Raw genomic sequence first — 19659 nt, forward strand, 5'->3', positions numbered from 1 at the left:
ACGTTAAATTCATTCATGTGATTACTTCAATTGAGAATGCCCTGAGAGGAGAAAAGAGGAAACTGGACTGCAAAGCTGACTTAAATCCCTTACTGTTAAAACCTGATTATGTATGTTGACATTTTGCCCCACTGTTCAGCATTCCTTTTCAGTTCACATCATGCTGAATTACATGCAGATCATTGTTTTAGAATATTTTGGAAAAAGGTTACAGTACATTTTCTTAAATTGTAACAAGTTTGAAATTTAGTGTTTTATGATGGAAAATTTTTGAGTATTCTAATGGCTTTTTAAAAAAATCATTTATTTGCTAGGTAAGTTCTCTTCTACGCTTTATGAGACTGGTGGCTGTGATATGTCACTTGTGAATTTTGAACCGGCAGCAAGAAGAGCATCTAATATCTGGTATGTGTGAAGTCCTATTAGGAGAGCGTATGTACTTGCATATATTTGCCATGTTTAAAGCTTTGAAGCCTTGCGATGGAAAAGTGCTTTTGAAAATATTTGTTCATATTGGCTTAAATGATTTTGTCATTGTGTATTTGTCTCCAAAGATGTAAGGTAGAATTTATTGCTCTGGAAAAAAGAAAGCATTATTCTTAAAATGAAAGCTGTTCTGTATTTTAAATAATTAAGTAAGAATTCCCTGTGGATCTTACAGTGGGATAGTGGTTTCCCACAATTTCAAGTTTAACTCTAGATCTCATGCTACACACACACACACACACACACACACACACACACACACACACACACACTCTGCATGATGTATAAAAAAGCTTCTTAAAGCTTATTAGGAAAATAATTATACTACTAACTTCAAACTCATCAGGTCTCTTTGTCATTGAAAAATTTTATTTCTTCATAAGGGTTTTTTGATCGTGTCTTTTTACATCATCATCTTTCCTTGTGTTTTGAAATTTATTTATCACCAATAAGAAAGAGGAATTTCTTAAAACATGGGTCATCTGTTATATTTAGTTTCTTTTCTCTCCTTCCCGTAGGAAGAAATTACACTGTAAGATAAGGGAGAAATTAGGAGAAAAGCAAATAAGAACTAGAAATCTTGATGGCATAATCAGTTCTAATGTAGAATGTATTAGATTTTTTTCTTAAATTCTAATATGATTCATCTATTCAGGTTGCTGCCTTGAGGTACATTAGTGACTGATTAGCTCATTGTTTTCACAGGGGTCATTTTATTTGATTCCTATTTTAGGACTTATTTAATAATGGGACACACCTGTTTAAATATTACACATGTATGTATGGGCAGTTCACTTAGTTTTTTAAAGTTTTTAGGGGCCATTAATTTTTTTTTTTATTAATGCTTATTTATATTTGAGAGAGAATGTGCGAGTGGGGGAGGGGCAGAGAGAGTTGGAGACAGAATCTGAACCAGGCTCCAGGTTCTGAGCTGTCAGCACAGAGCCCAACGTGGGGCTCAAACCCACGAACTGTGAGATTATGACCTGAACCAAAATTGGCTGCTTAACCAACTGAGCCACCCAGGTGCCCCATAGGGGTCTTTTAAAGCAATAGGATCTTGTAGTCACTTAGCTTAATCCACTGAAAAGATAGAACATGTAGAAAACTATACTCACTCAGCTCCTTTAGTCCAGTTTTGGAACTGATCCTGTTGAGAATGACCAGCTTGGAGTGTTAGGTGATTTTGTAATAGTAAAAACAATAGAAAGATGGAGCAATGGAAGCAATTATGTTTAATATAATTTAAGAATGATTCCTTACAGCATAAATGTGGTAACAGATTTGTCACATTCTAGGCTGTTATATTATAGCTTAAATATGTTAATTGCTTTCTTAAACACTCTCCATAAGAACTTTGTGACAGAGGCATTATTCTCCTGTGTTAGTGATGCGGAAACTGAGGGGTTTAAAAGGCTGGATGACTTGTCCAAGATCTCATTTAGCGGATGAAGAGATTTGAATATAGATACTCTGGCCCAGAGGCTGTGCTCTTAATTACATCTGTAGGAAAATGCTATTTCGCATTTTGAAGTACAAGGAACAGTGAAGAATATAAATGTCATCTCATTGTTAAAAGATGTATTTTTCCTTCTGTTCCTTGACAAGCTGTTTATTTCCTGAAGTTTTTTTCATTTTATTTTAGTGACACGGATTCTCATGTATCCAGTTCTACCTCAGTTCGATTTTATCCACATGATGTGGTAGGTTTTCCTTTACTTTTAGAAAACGATGTATATTCAGATTTAGTTACACAAATCAGAAAAATTGAAGTTCTAAAATGTCAATTTTGTTGTAAACTATGGCAAAATCACCTTTGCTGTCTCCTCGTGGATCTTTTCCTGTAAGTCCCTTGTTAGTAAACAAACCTAAAAGACCATGAAATGTAATTAGCTATGTATGAATCAGTAATTACACTTTTGAGGTTATATAAAGGTTCATTTACTGACCAGTGTTATAATCTGTGCCATTTTAAAACTTCATTTTGAAAATTATGAATTTGAATATCATCTGACGTAACTGTTATTCACATGCCAGTATGTGTGTAGCAAGCTTAGTGATGGTATCACTGTGTAAAAAAAAATATGCCGTGTGAGATACAGTGGGGATATTTTTTTAAATTTTTTTTCAACGTTTTTTATTTATTTTTGGGACAGAGAGAGACAGAGCATGAACGGGGGAGGGGCAGAGAGAGAGGGAGACACAGAATCGGAAACAGGCTCCAGGCTCCGAGCCATCAGCCCAGAGCCCGACGCGGGGCTCGAACTCACGGACCGCGAGATCGTGACCTGGCTGAAGTCGGACGCTTAACCGACTGCGCCACCCAGGCGCCCCACAGTGGGGATATTTTAAAAAGATAACACTGCTTTTGTCTTCAAGATGTTTATATCCAACTTAGAAAAGACAAAACAGATGAAATTCTTATGTGGAACGCATAAGAGATACATATAAATAAATGTGCCAAAGGGATTAATTATTAGTGTCTTCCTGGAGATGATTAGTTGTGAGCTGGGTTCTAAGACCATAGATGTGAGTTGGCATAGAGCAGTGGTTTTGAACATTTGGCAATGTCTGGAAACACTTCCGTTTGTCACAGCTATAGGAGAAATGCTGATACTATAAAACATCGCACAGTGGACAGCACAGCCCCTAAAACAAAGAATTATCTGGCTGAAAATACCTGTAGTGCCAAGGTTGAGAAACCCTGGCATAGAGGATAAGAAAAAAAGTATTCGGGGAGGTATTTGCCAGTGTTTAGAGATAAAAATGGCTACGTTATTTATAGGAAGCAAATTTTCTTTACTGTTTCTCGCATATGTGTTTGAAAAGTAAAGGTTGTCTCTGCTTTTTTGCTGGAGTGTATTCCAGGAAACTTCATAGGAAAGTAAAGAATAGGGATATGATTATTTTTTTTGTCTGTTTTTCACTGTTAAATAGTATGGGATCTTTGGGATAGTGAAATGCTGACTAGGGCTGTGCTACATTTGGGAAATTTTAGACTCTTTCATTTTTATTTTTATTTACGTTATTATTTTTAACATTTTTTAATGTTTATTTTTGAGAGAGAGAGAGTGAGCAGGGGAGGAGCAGACAGAGACGGAGTCACAGAATCCGAAGCAGGCTCCAGGGGCTCGAACATGGGGCTCGAACTCATGAGCCATGAGATCATGACCTGAGCCCAAGTCGGACGCTAAACCGACTGAGCCACCTAGGCACCCCTCAATTTAATTAAAAAAAATTTTTTTTAATGTTTATTTATTTTTGGGAGAGACAGAGAATGAGCACGCACAAACAAGGGGCGGAGAGAGAAGGAGAGAGAGAATCCCAAGCAGATTCTTCACTGTGAGCGCAGAGCACGTTGTGGGAGGCCCAGTCCCATGAACTGTGAGACCATGACCTGAGCTGCAATCAAGAGTCAGACACTGAACCAATTGAGCCACCCAGGGACCCCCTAGACTCTTTCAGAGGAAGGGAAAACTGGTGAACTGTCGAATGGACGAGTTAAAGCTAAGAGATGTAATGTGGTAATTTCCTGTATAGCGTCAGGTCAGCAGCCTGCCAAAACAAAACAAAAGTGAAGGAGATGTAGGAGGGATTTGAAAACTACAGTGATAGAGACTGTAGGAAGAAATGAGAATTGAAAGCTTTGAATCCAGTTCAGAGGAGCTTAGATTTAGTATAGCTTAATGAGACAAGGGTACAAACGTGACAGGGAGAAGGGAAGCCACTAATGATACACTGTAAGTGATTTTTATAGATTCGCTGGCTATACAGTCATAACGTGTAAAGATTCTGAATATTTTTCCCAGTACAACTTTTCTAAAAACCTATTGATTAGTTTGCTCTAAGTATATGTCCTATTATCACCTTCTGTAGTTTTTAATGATCGTAAAATATCCATAAGGAGTGTAGAGAATTGAGGGGGCTTAGATAATCCGCAAGCTGATTAAGTAGCCCTTGAATCATGACTTGAGTAAAGATGTTTTAAGCCTTTCAGTGCTGACTTTCTTTTAGCTCTCTCTTCCACAGATTCGGTTGAACAGACTATTGACGATCGATACAGATTTGTTGGAGCAGCAAGACATTGACCTCAGCCCTGACTTGGCAGCGACTTATGGTCCAACCGAAGAAGCTGCTCAAAAGGTTAAACACTATTACCGCTTTTGGATCTTACCCCAGCTGTGGATCGGCATTAACTTTGACAGACTCACACTTTTGGCCCTGTTTGATAGGTGAGAATGTGGTGTGATATTAAAGATATATGTAGATTTTATTTTTAAATTGAAATGTCCCCAATTACCCATTGAAGTTTTTACTTGGTTACCAAGTTGGAAAATGTTTTCTGTTTTGGTCCTTTTTGAGATAAAATTTAACTTAATAGGGCTCGCAAACATTGACTCTCTTGAATTCATTAAAAATTTTTTTGTGGCAATTTTAATATGTTTCTACCAAGAAATCTTTTTTATTGTCAATAAGAATCATGGAACTCTACTTAAAAGCCAGAGAATTTGAGGTGTTAGTGATCACAAGGTTATAGGTAATATGACTCTAAATATAAAAGGTATTAGAGCACTCTTTGTATTTCCCTATTTCGTAGCACTAGTCTTAATAATGAACAATATTAGTCTATTAAAACTTGGTGCTTCCTGTTGACGGAAGTAAAAAAGATTGGGTTTACTCTCCTATCTGAAACAATGAAAGAGAAGAAAAATGCACAAAACCTTGGTTTTTAAGGCATCGGAGGTACAACAAAAAGGACAGTGATTCCCAAGAGATGAAACACGTTATGTGAGCCCTACAATTGCCCCAGCTTACTGCCTTAAGGGAGTTTCCAGGCTTCGTTGCCGGCTGCAACACGGGGAGGAGGTACTGAAATAGAGCCCAGCAGACTTCCTGAATTGAGGAAATGGAGCCACGAGTCCAGGGAGACCAAGGCATCCAGCTCAGAATGTCAAAAAGAGGACTGCTGTTCACGGGGAGAACCTCTGAGTTCACAGCAGGTCTCCACAGCTGTCAGCAGAGCACTGATACGTGAGTGTATGTGAGGAAACTACCTGAGGCCAGGGGAGAAGCATGTGAAAGAGATAGAGGAGCAGTGTCTGACACACAGGGACAGGAATAGTGTCTGTTCCCACCTGTCTGAATGAAAAAACTCATAATTCAAGTTTTATGGTGTATTGTGTAGAGTACTCAGGGAAGTCTTGCCTGAAAAGTGGGCAGTAATTAGCCCTAGCGTGAGCACTGCTCCAGACCCACCAAACGAGTCGTAAAAGCAAGACCTAAAATGATCAAACTGTTTCCAAGCAGCATAGCAAAGTTCAAGAAGACTTAACAGAAATCTAAAAATTGTTAACCACCTAAAACTTTTCACAGTGGCATCCAACCGAAGATAACAAAGCATGCAAAGAAGCAGTAAAACATGATTTGTAATGAGGGCAATAATGAATCTATTGAAACCAACCTATAATTATCACAGATGTTAGAATTAGCTGTCAAAGACATTAAAAAAAGTATAATTGGGGATGCCTGGGTGGCTCAGTTGGTTAAGTATTTGACTCTTGATGTAAGCGCAGGTCATGATCTCACAGTGCCTGAGATCAAGCCGCATGGGGCTCTGTTGTGATAACACAGAACCTGTTTGGGATTCCCTTTCTCTCTCCCTGTCTCTTTTCTGGTCTCACACACACAAGCACTTCCTCTCCCTCTCTCCCTCCCTCTGTCCCTCTCTACGTCTCTCTCCCTCCCTTTCTCTCTGTCTCTGTCTCTCTGTCTCGCAAATAAACTTGAAAAAAAAATTAAAACAAGGGGCACCTGGGTAGTGGGTTGAATGTCTGATCTCACAGTTTGTGGGGTTGAGCCCCACATCAGACTTTGCTCTGACAGCGTGGAGTCTGCTTCAGATTCTCTGTCTCCCTCTTTCTTTGCCCCTCCCCCCTTGCACTCTTTCAAAAATAAATAAATATTAAAAATAAATAAGTAAAAAATAAATATTAATTGTACCCTGTGTTAAGAAAGTTGAGACATGAGAGATATTTTTAAAGATCCAGAACAAACTTATTGAAATAGTTCTTTTATAGAGATGAAACTACAATGTCTGAGAGATGAAAAATAAAACAGATGGGATTAATGGTAGATTAGATATCACAGAAGAAAATATTAGTGAACTTGAAAGCATAGCAATAGAAACTATCCAAAATGAAACAGAGAAAAGAGTACTCTCCCACTCCTGTCCCCCAGTGAAAAGAGCATATAAGTAAAATGAAAGTAAGCTGTGAGACAACTTCAAGAGACAGGAAGAGAGAAAAAATTTGGAAGAAGAGTTGGAAAACCTTTCAAATTTGATGAAAATGCTAAACAGACACATTCAAAAATGTTCATGAACTCCAAGCACATGAAACATGAAGAAAACTACACCAGAGCACGTAATTGCTCAAAACTTGTGGTAAAAATCTTTAAAAACTGCAAGAGGACAAAAAGACTGTTGTACAGAGGAATAAGGATAAGGAAGACATTAGATTTATTGTTGGAAATAATGCAAGTAAGAGGAAAGTGGATCAACATTTTTTAAGTACTGAAAGGAAAAAACCCCACAAAACTGTCAACCTAGAATTCTTTACCCAGAAAAAGTATCTTTTAAAAGTGAAGATGAAATAAAGACATTTTCAGACTGCAAAAAACAGAGAATTTTTGCAGGCAGACCCACACTACAGAATGTTGAAGGATATATTTCAGGCAGAAGGAAAATAATACCAAATGGAAATACAGACCTACCCTAAAGGAACAAGGATCACTGGTAATGGTAAGTTAACTACATGGCTAAATATATGATATTTTTTTTCTTGCTAATTCAGTCCCTTTAATAATTGGATATTTAAAAAACCAATAACAATGTATTGTGTGATTTATGACAAGTAAAAGTAAAGTGCATGACAGTACCATAAGGCTGGGAAGGGACATATAAAAGCACACTGCTGTTAAGTTTCTTATGTGAGTATATGAACTGGTATAACTTGTAGCAAACTGCCATAAAATGTATATTATAATCCTAATAAACCAACCACTAAAATGTAAGAGTTCCAGCTAGGAAGTTAAAAAGGGAGATAAAATGGAATCATAAAAATTACTCTTTTAACCTAAAAGAAGGCAGAAAAAGAAGGAAAAGAGATCAAGAACATATTGACAGATAGAAAATAAATGACAAGATAGAAAAAGTCAAAAATTGAATTGGGGGAAAAAAGCAAGACCCAACTTTGTTGTCTATATATTTAAAGACAACAAAAGGCAGATAATGTCTGCCTTTATATTTAAAGGCAGAAATAGGTTAAAAGTCAAAGAATTGAGAAAGATACACCATGCTGATACTAATCAAAGTAAAGCTGGAATAGCAGTATTATTGTCAGACACAGTAGATTTTAGAACAAAGAATATTACTAAGGATAAAGAAAGTCATTTTTATAAAGATAAGGGGTCAGCTCATTCATAGGATTCAATCATCCTATATGTTTTTACACTTAAAGCGGAGCTTCAAAATAAAAGCTAATAGAAATAGAAACAGGGGCACCTGGATGGCTCAGTCAGTTGAGCATCTGACTCTTGGTTTCAGCTCAGGTCATGATCTGTCAAGATCATGGTTTATGAGTTCGAGCCCCATGTCAGGCCCTGCCCTGACAGCGTGGAACCTGACTGTGATTCTCTCTGCTCCTCTCTGGCGCGCACACGCGCTCTCTCTCTCTCTCTCTCTCTTTCTCAAAATAGATAAAAAAAAAAAAAAAAGACAAATAGGAGAAATAGACAAATTCACATTATAGTGTAATTCAATACCCCTCTCTGAATAATTGATTAGAATAAATATGTAGAAGATCAGCAAGGACATCGCAGACTTGAACAATACCAGCAGCCAACCTAAGTTGAGTGACATTTATGGTACTCCACTCAGAACAATGAAATACACATTCTTTTTTTTTTTTTTTTTTTTTAAAGTTTATATATTTTTGAGAGAGACAGAGCACAGGTGGGGAAGGGGCACAGAGAGAGGGAGACACAGGATCCGAAGCAGGCTCCAGGCTCTGAGCCGTCAGCACAGAGCCTGATGTGGGGTTCAAACTCCCGAGCAGTGAGATCATGACCTGAGCCAAAGTCGGACGCTCAACTGATTGAGCCATCCAGGCGCCCCAAAATGTATATTCTTTTAAGTGGAACATTTACCAAGATAAACCATATTCTGGTCCGTAAAATAAGGGTCAAATTTAAAAGGATTCACGTCATACTTAGTGTGTTCTTTGACTGTAGTGGAATTAACGATAAGTTAAAAACAAAAAGAACCTTGGAAAGTCCCTAAATATTTTTGGAAGCTAAATAATACTTCAGAATAACTCATGGATCAAAGAAGAAATTAGGAGGGAAATTAGAAAGTATTTTGAACTGAATAAAAATGAACACAACATGTCACAGTATTGGGGCTGAAGTAACACATTACTCAGAAGAATTTATAGCCCTAAATAAGAAGAAAGGCCAATTCAGTGACTTCACCTTCCATCTTAAGAAACTAGAGAAAGAAGAATACACTAAGCCCAAGTAAGCAGAAGAAAGAGAATAGTAAAGAACAAAGCAGAAATCCGCTAGAAAACAAAAGCAATAGAGAAAAATGGAGGAAACCAAATACTCAATTAAATTGACAAACCTTTAGCAAGGCTGATTAGGGAAAAAAAGAAGAGAAAAGTGCAAATTGCCAGCAACAGGAATAAGATAAGATATCACTACTGATTCTACAGGTGTTAAATGGATAATAGAATATTATGATCAGCTGTATGTGAATAAACTTGAGAATGTACAAATTTCTTGACAGATATAAATCATCATAGTTCATTCTGAATGGTACATTACCTTAATGGTACTATATCTATTAAATAGAAATTGTAGATAAACACCTGCCCACAAAAAAAACTCCAGGCCTAAATGGCATCAAAATAATATCCCAAATCAGTTAAGTGGAGAGATGGTAGGCTTTTCAACAAATGGTGCTGTAACCATTGGATTTTCATATGAAAAAAACCCTTTTATACTTACATTGTATCATATTATAAAATTATAAAAATTAACTCAAAATGGATCCTAGGTCTAAATGTATACTCTAAAGCAATGACATTCCTAGAAAAAAACAAAACATAGTAGAAGAAAAATTTTTGTGACCTTGAATTAGGCAAAATTTTGTACATGTGACACCAAAAACAGTAAAAGAGTAAGTTGGTAAATTGGATTCATCAAAATTTTAAACTAGCAGAGACTGAAGGGGAGCACGCGTTGAGTGACGAGAACTATAAACAGTATGTAATGTAGTGGAAGGGCCAAGGATCATTGGATTTGACAAATCTAGAATTCCACAACTGCCATATAAGAACAAATGAAAATACTAGTGTTTATTGATTTGAAAATACTATTGAACTTGTTTTAATCTGAGAGAACTATGAAACAAACCTAGTACAGAGATACTTGTTAACTTTTTTAGGTCGGTTGATTTTAAATATGGCATTGACTTAATAAAAACAATAAATTTTTTTTTTTATTATAAAGATATTTCTTTACCCATCCTAGAAAATGAAATATGCAGGAAGATTTTAAGACAACAAGGGCAAACCATAATCCTTCCACCCAGAGAAGACCATTGTTAGTAGTGTCATTTTGATATATCATCTTTTTTAACCCATATGTGTATTCTTTTAAATAACAGCGTACATCTTCCTATACATAAAGTTTTGTGTCCTGCTTTCTTTGCATAGTAAATGTACTGAGCGTGTTCCCATGTCAGTAATTGATTCTTAAAAATAAGACTTTTAGTAAATATTTAACATTTTGTGAATATAATTTCCCCAAGAAGTAATTGAGATAGATTCTTCTTTTTTGCTGTGACATATAAAAATTCTCTCCATTGCTATATATAGTATCTGGGTCATCATACTGTTTCTTTGCAGCATCAGTTTAATAAAATCTGGAACTGTCTCAGCAGGTTTGATAGAGGCAGCATTGGTGGTTTTTATTACTGTCTTCATTCTCAATATATGTAATAGCTTGTATAGAATTAATTCTAGTAAATTAGTTTTGAGATTATTTGAGACAATTTCGAGATGTGGAAAATGAAATCACTTGGTGTCAAAATTTGGTTACAAACTTTGTCCTATAAAACGACTTTTCAATTTAGCTTTCTAGAGACTGTTTTGAGATTTTGTTTTTCAAACTTGTTTGTGTGTCTCCTTTTATTTGCTATTCAGGTTGCTTAGTTATTTGGCAACAAATGTAGCAGAAAATGTGACAGATGTTATGAGTAAACTTTTAAAATAGAAATTAAAATTATGCATTATGATTAGAACTTCACAATTTACTGTAGCATGCTTTATTTGCACATAAGATTTTGTGTTAATTTTCCACACAAACTGGTTTCTTTTTCAGTGTGATCCAAAACTTTATTCAAAACCAGCACCAAAAAAACATGTTAGCAAGGACAGTATCAACTTGTTATTGAGGTCTTCCCTTTTTTCGCTCTAGTTACTTTCTTACATTGATGATGTACTTGTATATTTTTCTGTCCACAGAAATCGTGAGATTCTGGAAAATGTGTTAGCTGTCATCCTGGCTATTCTTGTGGCTTTTTTGGGATCTGTTCTTCTCATACAAGGCTTCTTCAGAGATATCTGGGTCTTCCAGTTCTGCCTAGTGATAGCCAGCTGTCAATACTCGCTACTTAAGGTACCAGCATCTCTCTTGTTTTCCGACTAGGGAGTGATATTTGTGATAAAAGGCAGAGGTTTTGTATCATTCATGCATTATAGTAAGATAATTAATTTTTAAATTTATTTTCCCTAGATGTTTACATCAGATAGGGAACCAAAGGACATACGAACTTTAAAAAATAATGATATGTAAATGAAGCATCCTTGAACTATTTTTTTGGCAAGGGTATTAAAATATTTGGGCATTTGTTAAAAATAAGAATTAGCATTCTTGAAATTCATTTTAAAAATGCCAACACCACCTCTCCCAATATTTTAAGTCTTCTGTAGGTGAAATTTATTAAAATCCATCATCGGTTAGGTAGAGAAATGCCAAGACTAGTATATATATTCTTTGGGACACTGAAAGCAGAAGATTGATATCCCTTTGCTATTTAAACAGTAGGTCTAAAGTGCCAAATGTTATTAATTTTAAGTTTTCTAAAAATGGAAGCCTCAAATACCTAATGTTTCACCTTCCATGCAAAATCAGTGTGGATTTTGTCAATGCGGACTGTTTGCTTTTTTTCTGAGCAAGGAAAAACCCTTGCTCGTATTGGTTATTTGCCCAATATATGCTAACAGGCAGAACTTCTCCCCCGTCCTGAAAACTATTTGTTTAGCTCTGTCTATACCATCAGCTGTACTTTCTCTGTTTATAGACAGACATCTAGAATAAGCTGCCTGTGTCAACTGCTCCATTTCTTCAAGACCCATCCATACTTTTTTCCTCATTGCACTACTGAAATTATTACAGTTTGTATGAGTTAATAATCTCTCATTGCCAAATTTATGTCCTTTCTCATTCTTCATTCTTTGTGAGTGCTGTATCATTTAGTACCTTGTGAATAATATCTTCCATTTTTATATTATCCTCATTGTTGATCTGTGATTTTATGCTACTCTGATGATCATCATACTTTTCAGATAACTTTATTTACCTTTGTTGATGCTTCTTTGGTCTTTGGACTACTTCTTAGTTTATGAGACTTTTTTAGGGTTTTATTTGGCCCTCTTTTCAGCCTGCAACTCCTTGCCAGTGAAGCCACACTTTTTTATTACCTTGTTACCCCTTTGAATGGATTATGTCTAGATTTATGTGTCACTGTCTTCATCCTTCTCACAAACATTAGTTCGGCATACTAAGAGGCATTTGGGCACATTAAGAAAAAAATTTTTTTTTCAGTGTTTATTTTTTTGAGAGAGAGGGAGAGACAGACAGGGCATGAGTGGTGGAGGGGCAGAGAGAGAGGGATACACAGAATCCAAAGCAGGCTCCAGGCTCTGAGCTGTCAGCACAGAGCCTGATGCGGGGCTCGAACTCGTGGACCATAAGATCGTGACCTGAGCCGAAGTTGGCCCCTTAACTGACTGAGCCACCCAGGCACCCCAAGAGCACATTTTAAAAAGTAGCACATCATCATCTTCTGATAAATGTTTTTCTTTCCCAGCTCCTATGCTTTTGACAATAGTATACTGACTCCAAATACCAAAGCCTCTATCCCTTACTCCTCAGTCTGTAATAACAAGTAACCAAGTCCCTTTGATTAAATTTGGTGATTCTCTGTCAAAATTTCTGGCCTTTATTCTTCTCATTCTAACCATTATAATCCATCCCTTTATTGCCTTAAACTATTTAAATTCTTGCTTCAGTGTCTCTTGTCCCGCATTAACTTTGCTCACTGTTCTCAGGTTAATCTGGTTAGATATGGAAAGGTAAAAGATGACTGAGATTTTAAAAGTGTTTTCGATTTTAAAAGTCTGTTGACTAGAAGCATAGTAATATCATAAACAGAAGGACTGGAACAGAGACTTTTAGAGGCCAGATGTTGGAATTGAAAGAGTTTAGAGCTTACCTGGTGTCCTGTCCAACCAAGGGCCATGGCAAACTCGGTGAGCTTGGTCCATTGTAGAGTTGTAGGGTGGTAAGAGATAATCCTAGTGAAATTGTTTGGCATGCTATTGGAAATGAACTGGAACTTGGGAGAAAAGCCATGATTTGGGAAGTAGCTGCAAAATACCTTTTGAACATTTTTATGGAAAGTTGATAGAATCTCTTATAGGGAGACAGCTTAACTTGATGATTTTGAAAATGAAAATGATTTTGAAAATGCAGATAATATACTTAATACACATACTATGGAATTATTTAGTAAGCTTGGAACTTGTGGACAGAACTAGAATTCTTTTTTTTTTTTTTTTTTTAAATCGACTTTATTATTATTTTTTTTTCAACGTTTTTTATTTATTTTTGGGACAGAGAGAGACAGAGCATGAACGAGGGAGGGTCAGAGAGAGAGGGGAGACACAGAATCGGAAACAGGCTCCAGGCTCCAAGCCATCAGCCCAGAGCCTGACGCGGGGCTCGAACTCACGGACCGCGAGATCGTGACCTGGCTGAAGTCGGACGCTTAACTGACTGCGCCACCCAGGCGCCCCCAGAACTAGAATTCTTATAAGAATTCTTATTTCCTGAATGGAGTGGTGTCATGTAAGAAAGCATTGTAGCTTAACTATACTTAAGTGTGGTAATGAGCCAAGGAGTAAGATGGACCTATCTACCATATGCCATCTCAGTAATGTTAAGCTCGATGCAAATTATTAATGAACCACAATAAGCTTAAGAGTCTGGAAAGATTTGAGGTCTCTTCTGCCACCACAGTGACACCAGTATCTGGAGCTGCTATTTCATCTGCTGTTGATATTTCAACAGAATTAATATAGGTCATTTCTTACCTGTAGAATATTTTACTTGAAATGATTTCAGGCATTTTGAAAGTTGCTTATAAAGTTATCAGGAGCTCAGTACCATAATCTGTCTTTTGTTTCATTTGTAGAGTGTTCAACCAGATTCTTCTTCTCCCAGACATGTAAGTCATTCTAATATGCCTGTCATTTGTAATTTCCTAACATTTATCAAAGCCCCCCCTTTTTTTGTTATATGTCAGATTGAATTAAGATTTATGTTATTATTTTCTCATCTAAGTTTTGACATTCTACTAGAAATACAGGCGATGTATTAGCATGAAGTAAAATGGCATTGTAATTGTGGACTCTGAATCTGGTTTGAAAATGAGCATAATAATTCATTTTCTGACAGCCTGGTTCAGGAGGAGATAATCAGGTCGACATGGTTCATAAAACTCTTAGTTATTTCATAACTTGCATTTAGTAAATTTTGAAGACTAAATCATGAGTAAGTATTAAGAAATAGAATTTTGAAGAAGGGGGAACTGTACATTATTTTGCTTAGGTAGCCATTAGGAGGAAGAAGAAAGAAGTAATACGTTGATCTGGTGTTTAGACCTGTGGACTCTGAGGAGATTAAAAACCTTATTATTCACTTTGTGACTTTAGAAAAATAGTATTAGCTGATACAGTATTTTTTGTGAAGTATGATCCAATTTTAGAACTCACCATAGAGTATTTATTTAATACTTAGAAAGTCCAAAGGGCATTCTCTTTAAAGTAGTTCAAAAACAGACTCCAAGAACGGTTTATGATGATGCTTCTTTCTTGAATATTATTTCTACCCATACACTGGAATACTTAATAGAGTGTAGGTGAACAAAACAAGGAGGCAAATGATTTTCTTTCAACTGATTGTTTAATATTTTGTAAGAATGGTTTTGAAGTGTATTGATATATGGCAGCATTGTTTTTAATTTCAAATTTTGACGTAATTTGAAATTTAGGGAAAAGTTGTAAGGATTATGCAAAGAATTCCTGATGCCATTTACCCAGATCCCTGTGTGAACATTTTCCCATATTTACTTACTCTCTTTCTAGTTCTTCTCCATCCCTTCCCCACCCCCCTGGCTCCACACACACTTCTAAGAGTGAATTGTAGACACACGTCCCTTTACCTCTAAATACTGCCATATATGTTTCCTAGAAACAAAGGCATTCCTTTATATTATTAATTCAATATAATTATTAAAATCAGGACGTTAAACATTGATAGAATACTATGTACGAATCTACAGATGTTACTCCGGTGTTTCCTGTTGACTCGGTTGGCAATAGAAAATGCCTGATTTTGCATTTGTTCTTTTTAGCCTCTTTTAATCTGGAGCAATTCTTTAGTATGTGTTTGTCTTTCACGATATTGACACTTTTGATGAGTACATGCCAGTTATTTTGTAGACCATCCCTTAATTTGAGTTCGTCCGATGTTTCTTCTTGATTAGATATAGGACTTGCTTTTTTGAAAGGAAAATTATGAAAATGATACGTTCTTCTCAGTGCCTCGTATCAGGAAGCACTTGATGTTCATTTATCCTTTTACTAGTGATGTTAGCACTAGTGTGCTTTCATATTTTGGCTAAGGGTAGTATCTTCAGGGTTTTTCAAACTCTGCAGTGTTAACATCTGGGGCTGGATAATTCTTTGTTGAGAATTGGTGGGAGGGAGGGGTGTTGTCTTGTGCATTATCGGATGTATAGCATTATCTCTGACCTCTACCCATTAGATGCCAGTAGCACACTCCACACCTGTGACAACCAGAATGACATTGGTCATTGGACATCACCAAATGTCCTCTAGGGACAAATTTTGCCTCTGAAGGGCAAAATTTCCTCCCATTCCCTTGAGAACCGCTTCTTCTTATAATGTTACTGTTTTTCTTCTAGAGTTAATATGTGTCTCATAGAGAGACTTTATATATGTCTCCTTGCCCTGGAAACTTCCACCTGCTTGTTTTCAGTAAACATCTTACTGATATTTCTTGTCTGAATCAGTTATCATTTGATGGTTGCCAAGTAGTAGTTTTCTAATTCCATCATTCCTTCCACATTAGTGGACTTCTTACTGTAAGAACTTTCCCTTCTGTCTTTACTTACTTGTATTGGTATGGAATCATGGATTCATATTTTATTCAGTGGACAATAATGTTAGTAACATTATTATTTTGATGCACAAATGTTCCTCATCTGGCCATTGGGAGCTCACCAACCTGCCCTTTCTGTCCCTTTGACATATCTTTATCACTCTTTAAGTACTTCCTTCCTTTTCACAATAATATGTTCCAGGCTTATCTTATAATTTCCCTAACCCTAGCCCAAAATCAGCCTTTTCTCTGTGAAGGCCTGGTTTTTTGTTTTTGTTTTTTAACAAATAATGTTATCTCTGAACTAAGATTTTGGGTGCCTGGGTGGCTCAGTTGATTAAGCATCCAACTTCAGCTCAGGTCATGATCTCACAGTTTGTGAGTTCAGGCCCCACATTGGGCTCTGTGCTGACAGCTCAGAACTTGGAGCCTGCTTCAGATTCTGTGACTCCCTCTCTCTCTCTGCCCCTCCCCTGCTCACGCTCTGTCTGTCTGTCTCTCTCTCTCAAAAATAAAAATAAGCATTAATTTTTTTTTTTTTTTAACTAAGATCTTGATGCCAGTAATTTTTATTACTTGAATGCATTGCTTTTAGGTCCTCTCTGGATAAAGCTAGGAAATATATTTATGTATATACATATGTGCATGCATACATGTATACACACATCTTATATCTTAGTTATGTGTGTATTAAAAATAATAACTTCAGGGACATCTGGTTGGCTCATTGGTTAAGTGTCCGACTTCAGCTGTGGTCATGACCTCATGGTTTGTGAGTTTGAGGCTCACATTGGACTCTGTGCTGACAGCTCGGAGCCTGGAGCCTGCTTTGGATTCTGTGTCTCATCTCTCTCGATCCTCCCCTGCTCGCACTCTGTCTCTCTGTCTCTCAAAATAAATAAACATTAAAAAAATAAATAAATACTATTAAATTAAAAAATAATAAGTTCATACTGATACCTCGAATTTCAGCCCAGTATCACAGGGTTCACTTGATTCTTCTTCCTTCCCATGTTTGTAATTCCCTTCTGCCACAGTCAGAAACTTGGCTTCCATATGGATGCATTTTGAATCCTTAGAATATAAGCCATCACAGATCTCACTAGCTCGTTGTGATTCATAAAATCAATTAACTTGACTTTGTTTTTGTATCATTTTCAGGGCCATAATCGTATCATTGCCTACAGTAGACCAGTTTATTTCTGTTTGTGTTGTGGTCTTATTTGGCTCTTGGATTATGGTAGCAGAAACCTTACTACAACCAAGTTCAAATTATATGGAATAACTTTCACTAATCCACTGGTGCTGATATCAGCCAGGGATTTAGTTATAGGTGAGTCATCTTTATTTCAGATCTTAACACTAATTTATTTGTATACAAACAGTTCCCTGATAAATAGGTAAAATGGTTTTAATAAGCTTACTTTGCTGTTTATTATAATTTTCTCAGTGAGGAACAAAACTGTAGGGCTATTATGAATGAAAAAAATTAATGATGAACACATAGTAATTCTTTTGTTCTTGAAACAGATGCAATGGAAGGTTTCCTTTGGATTCTGTATCGCAGGTTACTATTATATGAAAATGGTTGAAATAACTTTAAAAGCTGTGCTTTGCCATTGAAAAATTAGGGGTGCCTCAGTGGCTCACTTGGTTAAGGGTCTGACTCCTGATTTCAGCTCAAGTCACGACTTCCCGGTTCATGGGTTCGAGCCCTGTGTTAGCTTCTGCACTGACAGTGTACAATGCAGAGCCTGCTTGGGGGTGTTCTCTCTCTCTCTCTCTCTCTCTCTCTCTCTCTCTCAAAGAAACATTTCAATAAAAGAAAAAAATAATTTAAAATCCAAGAAGTTACGCAGAGAGAAATAACTTAAAATGGTATCTTTTTAAAAATTGCTTAGTAGTTTATATTCATTTTGGATTTTTTAAATCATGTTATGATTTTAAAATGAACAGAAGGATGGATGTGTATACTGTTTTTAATATGCTTTTCTTTTCTTCTGTAGTGTTTACACTCTGTTTCCCAATAGTGTTTTTCATTGGTCTCCTGCCTCAGGTGAATACGTTTGTTATGTACCTTTGTGAACAATTGGATATTCATATCTTTGGTGGTAATGGTGAGTACTTCCTTTTAAACACAACAGGTTACAGTATTACTTTTACAGGTCATTAAGTAATAAACTGAACATTAAAATACTTTTCCAGTTTTCATTTTAGAATTTCAATTAGAAAGAAAAAAGGCATTTATTTGATAAAGACTGAGCAGGAATTAATTTGTAGATAGAAAAAAGTAAAGTCTGCCACTTTATTGAAAGATCCAGGAATAGCGGAGTTACTTTGTAAGAAGTGATGGCGTTCTATTGTCAAAAACTAGAAGCTGTAGTGAGTTTAGGTAGAATCTGTATAGATGTATGAAATGTTTAAGAGTTATCTATCCCAAATAGATTGACCCCTGACGCATGCCAATGTATTTGGGTTTTGAACTAGTGTATATATTTGGTGTGTCTCTGAGTATGGTTTCAGAGCTTTATTATTTCTTTAGAATGGGAACATCAAAACCAGCTGCTTTTAGTAAAAGTATTTAACTAGATAAGATTTTTAGAAGTATCTGTTTTTAGAGTAGAATATGTGGCTGTGAACTGATATACTTAGAAATTTATTCCCCTCTTACATTTATATTTTATTTTGAAAATGAGAAAGACCATGCCAGTATTACTCTGAAATAGGTAATGGTTTGCAGAACTTGAAAATAGTTTTATTGGCAGACACTGTGGTTAAAATACATTGTTATTTATTTTAACCATTTAAAATTTTACTTGAAAGATGAGTGGACAACTAGGGAAAACATATTGAAAGGGTAAGAGATTACTGTAACTTTTATGGTCCATTTCTCTTCAGACTTCTTTATGTTGATAAAATGTTGTGGCTTAAATTTTAAATAGAAACTAAGCATTTCCTATGTTGATATGTATCTAGGGCATTTTTTAAGTTTTCGAAAAATTTTTGAAGGAGTGTGAATTTCAGCAGAACTTAATGGGTGGAAGACAGGTTCAGTATTTAGGGTATGGAGAGGGCTTCGAGTAGGTAATTTATAGTAGTCATTATATGGTCGGTTACAAACTTGTGCAAGGTGTTAGTTTTTTAAATATCTCCTAAAGAAAAGTTTTTCCTGTAGGTGTTTTAAAAATGTTTACTATATAAAATCACTATTAACAAAAATCTATATTTTATCTATATTTTAAAAATAAAAGATAGCTATCTTAGCCATTCCCTAGTCCTTATTATTAGTAATTCCATTGGACCTATTTTTTCCACTTGTAAGAACAGAATTAAAAAAAAAAAATTTTCAATCTTTTATTGAAGCATAGTTGTATGTTGACATAGAATATTATATTACTTTCAGGTGCACCACACAGTGATTTAACAATTATGTATGTTGAGAAATGCTCACCACCATAAACACAGTTGCCATCTGTCACTCTACAAAATTATTACAATATTATTGACTATATTCCCTGTGTTGTACTTTTCATCCCTGTGATTTATTTATTTTCTAGCTGGAAGTTTGTCTCTTTATCCCTT

The 19659-nt window shown here is 35.9% G+C and overlaps 1 protein-coding gene across 10 annotated transcripts in view; it reads left to right on the forward strand.

Moving 5' to 3' along the window:
• Positions 1-19659, forward strand: part of PCNX1 (pecanex 1) — a 169862-nt gene that overhangs the window by 94736 nt on the left and 55467 nt on the right. For 8 of the 10 annotated variants that reach the window (XM_058739509.1, XM_058739513.1, XM_058739510.1 and 5 more), the window contains 7 exons: positions 315-405; positions 2132-2189; positions 4501-4718; positions 11073-11226; positions 14087-14119; positions 17239-17410; positions 18084-18194. In XM_058739509.1, the coding sequence (XP_058595492.1) occupies positions 315-405; positions 2132-2189; positions 4501-4718; positions 11073-11226; positions 14087-14119; positions 17239-17410; positions 18084-18194 (837 nt within the window). The remainder of the gene's footprint in view (positions 1-314; positions 406-2131; positions 2190-4500; positions 4719-11072; positions 11227-14086; positions 14120-17238; positions 17411-18083; positions 18195-19659) is intronic. The other 2 variants (XM_058739511.1, XM_058739516.1) reach the window with 1 other exon arrangement.

This window comes from Neofelis nebulosa, chromosome 7, assembly GCF_028018385.1.
Source record: "Neofelis nebulosa isolate mNeoNeb1 chromosome 7, mNeoNeb1.pri, whole genome shotgun sequence".
NCBI lineage: Eukaryota > Metazoa > Chordata > Mammalia > Carnivora > Felidae > Neofelis > Neofelis nebulosa.